At 31.9% G+C, this 13,707-nt stretch overlaps 1 protein-coding gene across 1 annotated transcript; it reads right to left on the bottom strand.

The window, feature by feature from the left end:
* Positions 1–293: 293 nt before the first annotated feature.
* Positions 294–12,760, bottom strand: LOC126825030 (dnaJ homolog subfamily C member 5). The gene is made up of 6 exons (XM_050554443.2): positions 12,620–12,760; positions 9,076–9,157; positions 8,433–8,489; positions 7,731–7,883; positions 7,092–7,223; positions 294–6,365 (listed from the first exon to the last, which is right to left on the bottom strand). Exons 1-6 carry the CDS (start codon positions 12,643–12,645, stop codon positions 6,165–6,167), a joined length of 651 nt encoding a protein of 216 aa, XP_050410400.1. The 5' UTR covers positions 12,646–12,760; the 3' UTR covers positions 294–6,164.
* Positions 12,761–13,707: the final 947 nt, after the last annotated feature.

The raw sequence follows: 13,707 nt of genomic DNA, 5'->3' as shown, positions 1-13,707 counted from the left end.
AACCTGTTTCAAGTTTCATTGAAATCGGATAAAAATTGTGACCTGTAGAGTGTTCACAAACAATTGTGGACAGACGGACGTCCAGGAGCGACAACAATATACGTCCACATGAAAATGTGGGCGTATAGAAAAATTCTTCAAGATCATGCCGCCACCATACACTTTCACTACCAAGTAAGTGATTAGTCTGCATCTTAATTAAGTAACAAGATGTATCTAGGATCTGAACTGTCAAGGAAATATTAAGATTGAATTATTATCCAATATTTGAAGAAAAAGCGACAATTAAAATATTATTTTCATCAACAATGGTTTTATTGTATTTACCTAATTGAAATCTGAGTAGACAAGAAAAAAAACAACAACAGTAAAATAAAGGATCACAATGATTTAGCTACATTATTATGATCAGCAAACTGGTTATAAATGCATATACCACTAATTAGAGACAGAGAGAAAATGTTTGGATTTAAAAGTATTGCACAAGAAGATTAATAAAGCCGCTGATTATCATTTTGCATTTCCCAGACAATATCTAATTGTTCCCAGCTTAATCTATTATTTAACGTTTAACAAAATTTAAATATGAAGGGTAATCAATCTCCCAGCTTAGATTCAATTGGATTTTAAAAAGTCACATTAAAAGAGAGCACTGGTTTGTTTATATTGTCTGCAGAGTGTTTCAAAATTTTCAATTCATCATATCTTCATCAAGACTGAATGGAATTGAACCATTTTTAGATTGATATTCCTTACAGCTATTTGACTTTCACAATATTATAGCTTGCAAGGGATTCAAAATCCCTCAAATGACGATCATTAGCTTTAATCTATTATGCAAAACAGTCCAATATTGTAAAACTCTTTCTTATGGCCTTTCATCAGAATTAAAATTTCAATCGCTTAATTCTCAGTTCATAGTGGATCAATTTGACTGAAATTTTCAGCAAATTGCCTTTACATTATCTAGTTTTTAACTATTATAGTGAGAACTGCCAGCTCTTTATCTAATCTCCCATAATGTATCTTTAAATAAACACATGACAAAAAAGCTAACCACATTATTTCCATCATGGAATATAAAGCCTTTCACATACAAAATGATCGCTAATAAAATGCATGTATCTTATTTGCTACATAAAATGATCTTTTGCATGTCTATTGTATGGGATAAATAAGCTACAAAACCTGAGATTAATTAACTCTCTGGTGTTTATATTATATTATATTACAGAATATCAGTGAAAATAGATGAATTATAGTATGTCAAACTATTGTCTAAAAGGCTTAGCATGGAGATGTTATGAACTGACATAGCATGAAATAGTATAATTTAATTCATGAAATAAAATAAACACCACTTTCTTTCTTACTTTCACTGAACATAATGTGAATAATACATCATTTTTCATTGAACATATCATCACAACACATGATCTGACGTCGGTATGAAATAGCTTTATGTAAAGTCTGCTTTCATCAAAGTGATATCTCCAACAAATTTTTTTTTAATAAGATTAATAAATCAGTCCATAATTTAGGTCAAACTATTTCTGTATTATAACCAGCGCTCACGCTGTCGTTCGCCATTTCCGCCAATTGCGATAAAAATATATTTTTGGCAATAAAATATTGAGTCTGGCGAAATTTTTGGCGATAACTTTTTCCTGTGTGGCGATTCTTTTTTGACCATGGTGATAAATTTTTATTGCCACAAAGCTTTGATTTCCACGCCGTGCATATACAGTTGTTAAAGTCTATTGCACTTTGTAAAGTGGAATTTTGTTAGTTATAATATCATATGTATATTGTATATATTACCGAAAAGATATAATAGATACTTTTTTTTTCTTTTTTTTTTGGCGGAAAAAATATATGGCTAATAAATAAAAATGAGAAATTGGCGGGAAAAAAATGAAACCCAGAGTGAGCACTGATTATAACAGATAGATAACGATGACAACTTCTACAATCAACAGTTGAAAACTTTCTAGACCCTGCCGTTCAAATACCACACAAAATTGAAGATTGCATTCATGACATCACTGATGGAACTAGAACTAGCAACTGTCAAGTGCAAAAGGTAGTAAAACCACTAACAGTTAACTTCAACACCACTAATATTACCATATTAAAGATCTGGTAGTATTGGTAACATCAATAACATATTTTTTAATACCAGTGCATGAACAGGGGCAGCTGAGTACTTGTAACTGTCACAATTACCTATCTTTGTTCAGAATACAGAACATAATGGAGCATCACTTTAATACCTAGCCAGTCTTAATAATTAGTAGAACCATTCCTCATGATTTACATATTACTGTGTGAACCATCGTAAATTTAAAACGGATTTCTTCGATTATGAACAAACTACTTAACTTTGGTTATTATAAACTTACCTGTGTGTTTGAAATCACCTCCCGTTAAATAAAATCCACTGCACAACTAATTATCCCAACGAATAAAAAACACCTCTCTTGAAAAATTGAATTCCCACAAACTTTGACACAGAAAAATACCAATATGGAAGCTGATTACGTCACTCTCCGGGAGATATCATTTTGTATAAGGGGTGACAGTATAGCAAATCGGCACTTTTACGACAATTCAAGTTTGGTTTAAGAAAAAGCTACAAATCTCGGCTCGGCATTGAGTTTGGACATTCACACACCTGTCCGTATTCTTTTATTTTATTGCTGTCTTTTACATTCTAGTAAATTCTCTGCAAATTTTATAACTTTACCTTTTCAAATATTTTGTTTTAATTATTTGATTAGCTACTCGGATGAGATAATTTTCTTTTGAACACATATGCTGCAAAAAAACAATTACATTTGTTTTATGGGCCTTAAAGATAACCCATGACTATCTTTAATATGATAAATTAATAACACATTTTTAGTTTATATTTTCACGAGTATCAGTGATATTTTCATTGTGAATAAAATTAGATAGACTGGCGATCAATGGTTTCAATATGGACCGTGTATATAGATGAACAGGAAACGTCCACGAAACCTTTAGAATGATGTGCCGACACAAAAAAAGACCGGACAATCGTGACTAAAATAAAATTACCTCCCCTCGCGCAATTACCAGTATTAAGTTTAAAAGCAAAGACACATAAATCAATTCATAATATTTTTTTATTAATCTTGCTACTCTTTTTTTCTTTGCAACCCATACATAGATAGACTACTATAAATGTAGTAAATGTATCAACACATCGTCTTTGTTTACTTCGGACGCGCCCATGTGAATTCGAAAAAAACATGTCGAGTTTTCGTTAAAAACAAACCTACTAAAACATTCTTTTAATTTTTACTTCTGCACAATTAATCATCATTCCGGACAGTATTATACCTGAACTTTATTTTCATAATTTAAAAATCCTACGTAGATGCGGGAATTTGGAGTATTTAGCAAAACCAAAATGCTTACAAAAACTACGAAAATATTGAAATCGATCATTCCACAAGTTTCAACTGCTGCATTTGGAAATTTCAAAGTACTAAACTGGAGAAATTCGTCACTACCGGATATGAATACTTATTGGGTTGAAAAATTATACGGTCCATGGTTTCAATATAAATCCGCTTTGTTTTCATTGGAACACTTGGTTATCAAACTATCTGTCAAAATTAAACCACCCCCACAACAGCTGCAATGGGGTCGTCCAACACGTAACGAAAACATTGTTGTCGTCTACTCAGTCGAAAATACAAGTAAAATAGTCAAATTTGTCAAGAGAGAACTTTTTAATATGTTGGGATATTTAGTTGTGCAATGGATTTTATTGGATGGGAGTTGATTTCAAACACACAGGTAAGTTTATAATAACGAAAGTTAAGTAGTTTGTTCATAATCGAAGAAATGCGGTTAAAATTTACGATGGTTCACACAGTAGTATCAATATCACATCTTTATATAACAGTACATCACCCATCATACATGTACATATAGATGATGTACAGATGGATTAAATTAAGAATATATATATGTACAATAATCATATTGTTAAAATTAGTATAATACATAAACAATAGCAATGATCAATTATATCCATTATAATGTCATATACATAGAAATTCTTTATAATTTAAAATCTTAATAACATTTAAACTGAATTTCTGGCTTTTATTAGAAATAATGATTATCACTAAGGAGTATGCCTCTTTAAATTTGATTGAAATGTGGTAGAAATATTGAAACAGTAAAACACATAACTAATTGTAAAAAAAGACAAGAAGATAAACAACAACTGTTCTGACAACATTAATATCCTACAACAGGTAATGATCAAAAAATTAATATAGGTCCCAGATAACATCTTACTTGATATGATGTAAAATTTAAACAATGCGTAGTAGCAAAGATCACATTTACCTTTCCAATTAAAAATTTATCAGTCAGATTTAATTACCTAGAATGCAAAATAAAAAATCCCCGCATCTTTTAGGTACAATAGTGCATTTTCTCTGTTTAAGCTGTTTATGGATCATCTGTTTTAAATGTGGAAATGTCATGGCTAATTACTCTATAATAATGAAATGTGTACTAATGTACAATAGGTTTGATATGTTATATTCCATGACCATCAAATTCAAAACCATGTTTTTATTGTACAATTTAGATAGATATATACTATTAATATTTTATCAATAAATGTCTTAGAAATCAATTATAAACAGAAGTCAGTTCTGTTTCGTTTTATATTTGGTGCTGTAATCAGTAATAAATTATAATCTGATTTTAATTTGATAGCATAGCTATATTTATCTTCTTAAAAACCTACAATAATTTTTCCAAGATATTGTTCTTTTTAAAAAAAATAACTTTTAAACAAAAAAGTTGCAAATTTAAATCTTAAAAGTCTCTGTGCTTCATTTGCATTTTCTGTAAAATATCAAATTTTCCATGGCTTAATTCACACTAAAGTGCCCTTAAATTGCTTGTTTAACATTGAGAAACAGAATTAAAAATTCAACTGTAGATAATCTCGAAGATTGGAGTCAAAGGGATTAAAAACAAAGTCATCAAATTTTTTTAGCAAAGATTACTGGCGACGTTTTTGACCATATCCTATTTATATCATCTGCAGAGGATGTCGCATATCTTTGTAAGTACTGACCAGAACTGAGCCATTGTTGGACCAATTTTCCTTTTAGAGATTCTCATAACATTGTACTTTAAAATAGAGATTTAAAATCCTTGAAATTACTTTCAATAACTTTAATTTAGGTCAGAATACTATATAATAAAGATGTCCAGATTTAAAATAAATGATGTGATTTTAAGTTTAAAGATAAGTTGCCAGGCAGCAAAGCGTGTGCCCACAGTAGTTAAGTCATCCAAGCAGGTAATGGGAGCATGTCCAAGACACTAAAAACTGAGTAACAATCAAATTGATAAAGGGCTAAATCTTTGACAGTAATTATTGGAAATTGCTGAAAATAAATAGGCTTCTTTTTCATCCAGGGCCAGCCCTGGCTGCTCGCCAATGGCAAAAAATTCATTCACATGGGCGAACAGAAATCCCTTTTGGCTAGTAAGGATGCAACGATACATACAAAGGATTTATTATCCTGATTATCGGCAGCCATTGTTTCAAATGAAAATAAAAGAAATGTTATCCAGGCGCATAACTTTAACATAACATAGTTGCCAACTGGATAATCAATTGTCCACAATCGGGCCAGTGGAGTTGGTTTTATGACAATGATGCTCTACTGTCATTTTGCCGAGAATTTGCCCGAAAATAATATGAAACATGTTCCAAATTTTGGCTAATGAAACTTTTCTCCAGAGCAGGCCCTGTTCATCTCATGAACATAAACACTGTAAAAATTAAAAGTAAAGAGTTTTCCCATTAGCTACAAAAGAATAATTAAGTGACAACCTGACAACTCTTGTGGACTGCTTGATTGACATACCTGTCTGGCAACCTATCTTTGAAAATAGCAACCGTAGAACATTCACCAAAAAATTAATTAAAACGTTATTGGATTTCTCAAAAATCCATAGCCTGTCCTGTGTAGAGTATAATATACCTCAAATCATGTACTGGTACATGTATATGTGACCAATAGAGTTAAATTACATCAAATTTACAATATATATATAGAATACTCTTTATTATTTTGTTCTATTTTATGAATTTATCAGCTACTTAAAGGATCAGATTTGACTTCAGCACCTCCATAAGTAGGCTTTACATCTTTATTTAAACTGGAATTTTCGGTGGTATCATCTGTTGCATTGGAAGCAGGCATTGGCATGGGAATAGGTTGGGCAGTACCAGGTTGGGCAGTAACAGGTTGGGAAGTAATAGGTGAACCATCTTCTGGTGTACTGTTTTCCTCCTTCATTTAAAAAAATACAAAAACAATAAACAAAAACGGAGGTCTCAATATTTGTATCACTTAAAATGACTAGACCTGTGTTCATTTGCTTTGTCAAGTGCGTATTTCTTTTTACATTTAAAATTTTATGTTCACAAAAAGAGTCACTACTGAGATATATGTGATTTTACATTCCACAAAACAGCATCTATTCATTTGCAGCACACTCCCCCCCCCCACCCCCATGTTCCGGTGAAGCGTCCATTTTTTCGGGCAATGTATTAGCGTTTTTTCAGGCACAAACATCAGAGAATGACCATATATAATTGTATAATTGTAAAATGAAATCACTCGCGGTTTACGTTTTGAATATTATAATACTTAGTCAAGCTTTGTGGAAAATGCATTTTAGTTACTGATTGCTTCATTCTGAAAAGTCAGGGGAAAAAGAAATTTTTTTCGGCAAATAGCCTCAGCCCCTCCACCCTGGAGATTGGCACCCTACGCCTATGTTTGTGCTACACCCCTTTTCTGGACGATTTTAGGGTTTTATCTAATCTTTTACATCTGGCCCCATCACATTTACTTTGCTTCCACAGTCTATGATTTTACTTGTACCATATCAATTCTCAACTGAATTTCATATCACATAATTGCAATTGTCAATCAGTCCGGACTCAATCTTACTCATTAACGCAAGGTAACTAAAATTACTTTTTTTGTTTAATAGAATTATATTTTACTTACATGCAGGTTTGCGTAATCACCTTCATCTTCCGGTGCCTGAGGCCGAAACTTTCCACAACAGAAGTTACAACATAAACAACAACAGCAACAACAATAACAACCCGTGAGAAAGCAACAAAAGATTGCAAGTGCCTAAAAAAAAATAATTAAATTTCAGTAATACAGATGACAAGAATCAAAGCCTTACGTCAGGCATTGGTAACTTGGCATGAATACCAGATATATCTAGGCCTACTTCAAACAGACTCTTCTTATGTATAGCTGGATTAACATACATGGTACATTTATAATCATCTTTTACGAATATGTTTTCACTTTTCACCATTTTAAATAATTAAAGAGACATTAACTAAAGAGATAAACTAATTTGAAGGTGGGTAAATTAGATTGTACACTAATTTGGGGCTGATCTGCTAATCCTTGACAGAAATATATATTAAGCCTATAGAGGTTTTCAAGGAGTTCGATCAGCAGATGCACTTTAAATATGGTTTGCATCGAGTAGGCCATTAATAGAAATTTAAATATATAGGTGAGTTTAGGCTTTTGAACATCTTACTTAAAATTACATTCATTTTCTGATTGATAATGTCTTTTTACAAATGTGTCTTTAGAAAATGAGTAAAAAAAACCACTAACCTTACACCAGCCACTAGTTAGCACCAAATATGTATTAACATTTTCTTCTCCAAATTGATCAGCAGCATATATCCCTAATGACCCATATCTATCATAAATGCCTCTTTTAGTATTGTCCATTAATATAGATTGAGCTCGGTTTATTTCTTTAAACTGAAATAATATAGTACAATGATAAGATGGTTACATGTTTTAAACAAATAAGAGTTCCTATGATGCATTTCTGGTATTGTAAGAATACAGACATAATCAAGTTGGTACCATTACATCTAATGTAAAGTTTTTAATTGAATTTTTAACACAGATAACAAAAAAATTATCATATTAAAATAGGTTCATTTGTATTTGTCCATCTATCTGTCACACTTTTTGGGACATGGAAACTCATGTTTCTATTTGGGCTTCAATGTTTGAACTTTGTGTAGATGTTTATTAGAATGCCTTGTTTAATATAGTGTTTGTTTATGGTTATTAACAGGCAATATCACCGGTAATAATTAGAATATACAGATCTAGCCGTGTCTGCCCCAAGAAGATTCTCAAACTATTTCATTCTGCATTTATGATTAACAAACCATCTTGTTTGGCAGTCTTGTCTGTGGAAATGAGCTACGCAAGGTTAATGCTTATAGTATATTTTAATTTAGGGGCCTACTGTTATGCAATTGAATATTATGATTTATGCGTAAATTCAAAATTTACCTTTTCAAGTGCCTCCTCATTATCTGGGTTCTTATCTGGATGACATCGCAATGCCAACTGAAATTCATTCAAATATATAGTAAATTACACTATTTATATGTTGTGTTAACAAATATCTATACAAAGTAAATCTTTATACAATCTCAGGCAATGAAATAAGATAGATTTATTGTACTACAGTTATGTAGATACTGACACTATGGATGATTGTTTGAAATATCTATTCTAATCATCAATCAGTCATAATAAACGCTTCCCTAATATACCGAATTACCGATAACACTGTTTGATTTTGTATACCTTAATTTACAAGTCAAAAGAAAAACAAAAAAAGTGAGTTTTAGTTCTGGTAAATTTGAGATATATGAAATTTTGTTTTTTAATTTATAATATTGTTAAATTTGACATGTAAATTAAGAAAGCTAAATGAATAATTTCATTGCCTGTACTCATAGAACTACACTTGTTTGTTATCTCAGTTTTCCATTCATCTAAAAAAATATCTATAAAAACCTGGTAAAACCCACAAGTAAGCTACTGTTGTTTTCAGTCCAAATCTGGAAAATTCTTAAGATACATGTTCAGAATTATTTTCGATCCCAAAGGAAGGGATTAGGATTAAAATACTGTACAATGTACATACCTTTCTATATGCTTTCTTAACATCATCACTAGAGGCTGTTTTTGGCACACCCAATAGTTGATATAAAGAATCACCACTCTTGCTAAAAGATAAAAGAAATGATAAAATCAGTACAGGGCAAACACTAAGCACAGGTCCCACAGTACAGAAGACATCTACCCAAAGCTCTACCCAAGGCCCAACTTCACTGGAGAATGGAAGGTGTTATTTCTCTGAAAACATATTACAGAGAACCTGAGATTGAAAGGGACAGAGCTTTCCACAAGAAATTAATCAGTTTTAAGTTATTCATTGACAACTGATTTCTCGTTTAATTGATCATAGGCTTTAGGCCTAGACACAAAATGCAGTATTTATTTAGTCATGTTGAGTAAAGGATATATGTAACATGTGTTTGATAACACTCTGAAAACACATTCTAAACTTTGACGGTTAATTCTACTGACCTTACCATGTTATGGATGGAAATTAATATTGCTATTAAATTTCTTATACCGGTATTGACAAAAAAATTTCTCACTTTTGGTATCATCTATGATCGAACATAGCGTTCATGAATCATAACAGCAGTAACTGAACTAAAACAATGATGTTTTTCTTTGAAAAAATGAAAGTAATCTATCATTGTTTTGATTTATTCAACAAAAAATGACACAACCTCAAATGACCCAATTATTTCAATTAAATCGGAATGGACAGGAAGACATTTTCATTTCAAGTTGAAACAGTAAGAGGCTCCAACAGCCAATGAAAATATGTGATTTAGACACAATGACATGATGGTGAGTCCCACAAAGTGAAAAAAAAAAAAATATTTACAGACATGCATAAGGGTGGGTACATATAATTGAATTAGCCATATGCCTACTCTACTGGTATCAAATTATCTTATTTTTGAGATGCACTGAAGAACAAAGTGAGTTAGCAAGATGAAATTTTATGGCATCAATCCTAGCTAAAAAAACAAAACATCAGATCAATGTTTCTGGTAACTTTTTAGTACTAAATACTTTACCTTTAAATAGTAAATAGCACACGATACCAACTAGCTACCAACTAATAACGTTGTGATATACTGTTGTGTTTGTTTTTAGCTACGATTGGATGCCTTTTAATAGATCATTTGTCATTGATCTCTTTTTATTATTTGATATTTCAGTTAAGTAATTATCAATAAGGAGCCACGGTGGCTAGGTGGTTAAGACGCTGGCTCGCTAGCCTGGAGGTCGGGTGTTCGATTCCCTGCATTGGCCGAGAAAGTTTATCAGGATTTTCCGATGTGGTTTCCCCTTGTCAGTGGTGCAGAACGGGGGGGGCCTGCCAAGGACACCTGTCTAGTCCTTCGGATGAGATGAAAAACCGAGGTCCCGTGTATACATTGGAATGCAAGTAAAAAATCCCATGGCAGATGGAATTCGATATAAGAGTAGGCGATAGTGCCGCTGCCCGGGCAAAATTTCCCTCATAGCACACTGTATGGCGTATGCCCGTCTTCATTAGTCCAGTATAGAGTAGGACATTAAACCCCATTTCATTTCATTTCAATTATCAACAAACTAATTCTTGCACAAACGTTGGCTACTTTTAGGAATTTTTGGGAAACCCCAGTCAAAGTTGCTCCAATTTGAAATTTTTGAATTTTTAAAATGTTGATTTAGAATTAAAGATTAAGTATCTGAAGCCCTTATATCCAAAGATACCAAATTTAAAATATTTATATTCGTTCAGGGCATGACAAATTACTTCAAGATTATCCATCTTTAATTGTTATTATAAATTTATTCTGATTTTTCTTTAAAGTACATGTTCCAGATTATTTTTTTTATCATGTGAAATAATTTTCAAACAGCAATCTTTGTTCTATTATGAATTGTCTAATCAATGTTATATGATATTTGTCATAATATGTAGTTTGTTTTAAAAAATAAATGAATTTAAACAAATTCTGAAGGATACGAAATGGTTCCAAAAACTGAGAGATAACAGTTTAACAGTTAAACATCTCCATTAGAATCATAGAATGGATTTCAAACATCAGAAGACATGTTTTCATCGCTCATCATTAACTCCCAAATACTTAATCATTTCAAATAAGTTCTCTTATCCAAATTTGAACCATTTGTCACACGTACCAACTCACCCCTAAAAGTATATTTTTAATATGATTTCTCTCATCTTTTCCACAGATATGATGCTTAATTTATGGGGAAACTTGACATCATTATAACAATGTAGTTTAATTTTCATTTGAGAAAGAAAATTTGTTTTGAATAAATCCATTGAAAAATGGATGCAAATTAATGTCCCGTCTGTCACAGTCAATGAGACATAATGGTTAAACATCTCCATTAGAAGCATGAAATGGATTTCAAACATCCAAAGACAAGTTTTCATCACTCATCATTTACTCCCAACTTCTTTATCATTTCAAATAAGTTTGCATTCTCTCTTGTCCAAATATGTCCCGTCTACAATGACTTTGTCACGTCAGTCACGCATAAAAACTCAACCCTAAAATAGAATTTTTGTTTTGAATAAATTCTTTGAAAACTGGATGCAAATTAATGTCCCGTCTGTTTAAGTGATGACATCTAGATTGTTTTACTGAATTAATTTTCATATTTTATATGATACTATATGTTCTCTGCTAGGAAATACCATGTTTAAATTCCCTTCTATCCTTAGTATCATATAGAGAATGGGCTTGACATTTTACATGGTCACCTATTCTGTCCCATCTGTCACGCTGGAATTAGCCTATTATGATTAATTAAACTTACAGAGGCCAATGTAGTGGCACAACTGTCGCCTAACTCCAAATATTCGCGTTTAAATTAATGAAGCGTTGTTTTTGTCTGACGTTCACCGCCATCGAAATCCATTCATAGTTACAGTGCTTTAGATTGCCCTTTTGATTGGCTGTTATAAAAGCATTATATTTAGCCTTCATGATGACAGCGTACCGTTTAAAAAGATATCGGTCTTAGTAACGGCTTAACGCCTCGATTTTAAAAACGACGATTTGTTCCCGTTTCAGGTAGGATTATATGCTTAATTGTAGTTGGGTCTGGCAGAAATATTATAAATAACAATAATCAATCGTTGTTTTTATTAAAAATATTGTCAATTTTGTTTACAAATGCCGGGTGCGAATCGCTCCCGATTGTGCCACGTTGAAGGTAATGGCCTCATGTCTTATCTCGAAACAGGAGGGTTGAGAGATTAAGGTTTGTTATCTAGGTTTGAACATGTTTATCTGATTAAATAATCAATATATTTGTATATTATAATTACATGTAGTTATTTCGAACAATACATGTCTAATGGACAAATCAAGAACACATAATAAGGAATGTAACATTTGTAGTGTAATAATATAATCATACAGGTACAGGTACGTTGTAAAATGGCCAGTAATTAGTAATACTAGTCTAGGGCCTACTAGTACTACAGTACTGCCACTGCTGGGCCTACACGGTATGAAAATAGACAAAAAGCCGGTAGATCAAATACTCCCATGATAGCCATATTTCAATGTACTTACGAAAACGATCTTGGTCTTGAGGCCATTGCTGATTACTGAAACACTTAGTTCCCTCAGAGATTCTCTTTTAACCCAAAATTGCGGTTATTTGACATGTATTGCCATTATTTATATTCAGCTCTCCAACCTCTGAAACTCATTAAAATTTTCCCCGATATTGAAGGAAGGGGAGACCACTCACACCAATCTTGCTTTTTATAGACACAGACCACCATTAGTTCCCCCCCCCCCCCCATTGACTTTAATTTTAATTCTTGTCTCTTTGCCTGGTTCAAAAATTTTCATTTGGCTGATAGATTTTTACTAGAAGCTTCCCACTTTTCTAACAACATTTTTATAATGCAAAATCGAAATATAAATAAATGGCAACCCTTCCAAATTAATAAGTGCTTTTTGTAAAATAGGGTTGCACCTCAGGTCAATGGGCATCAAGAATATTAAAAATATTGGAAATTTTTTCATAAATTTCCTTTTTTTTTACTTCATGAAACAAAGTGATCCATTTTTTACACCCCGTATATCTCAAATACCAATAATTTTATTATGTTTATTGGGAAGTCTGAGATGAAATCATAGAAACAATTGCAAATTGATACGAATGTCACTAATACTGTTAAAGGACTGTGGCTGATAGTCATGATTAACAATCTAGCTAGACCCAGGTTTTATAAACACAATGTCATATACTTGCAATGGGTGTGAATTATTAATTAAAATATGGATTGATAACAATGTATCTAGATAATAATCAACCACTCTAATAAAGTGGCCACAAAGCACTTAATATTTATTAAATTTGAAAGCTTTCAGTGTTTGAAACATTTCAATTCGTGGTGTCATTGTAATGTGCAGTGTAATGGTTTTATGGAAGCAAGTTGATTCAATCCTTTCATCAATTTCCTTATAAAATGATGAAGAAAAAGCAGTTATGAAATTGTTCACAGCATCATACATGAGGTCTGAAAAGAGATTTATTAGTATTGCTCTGTAAGTGCCACATTAATAATCACCACAAATAATCATTCATTAACATCAAAAATTTAAAACATCAAGTTGTGAACAAAACACATTTACAACATATCTGTTTT

The sequence above is a fragment of the Patella vulgata genome, chromosome 6, assembly GCF_932274485.2.
Source record: "Patella vulgata chromosome 6, xgPatVulg1.2, whole genome shotgun sequence".
NCBI lineage: Eukaryota > Metazoa > Mollusca > Gastropoda > Patellidae > Patella > Patella vulgata.
Note: the sequence above shows the minus strand (reverse complement) of the source record. Positions and strands in the feature narration are given on the sequence as shown.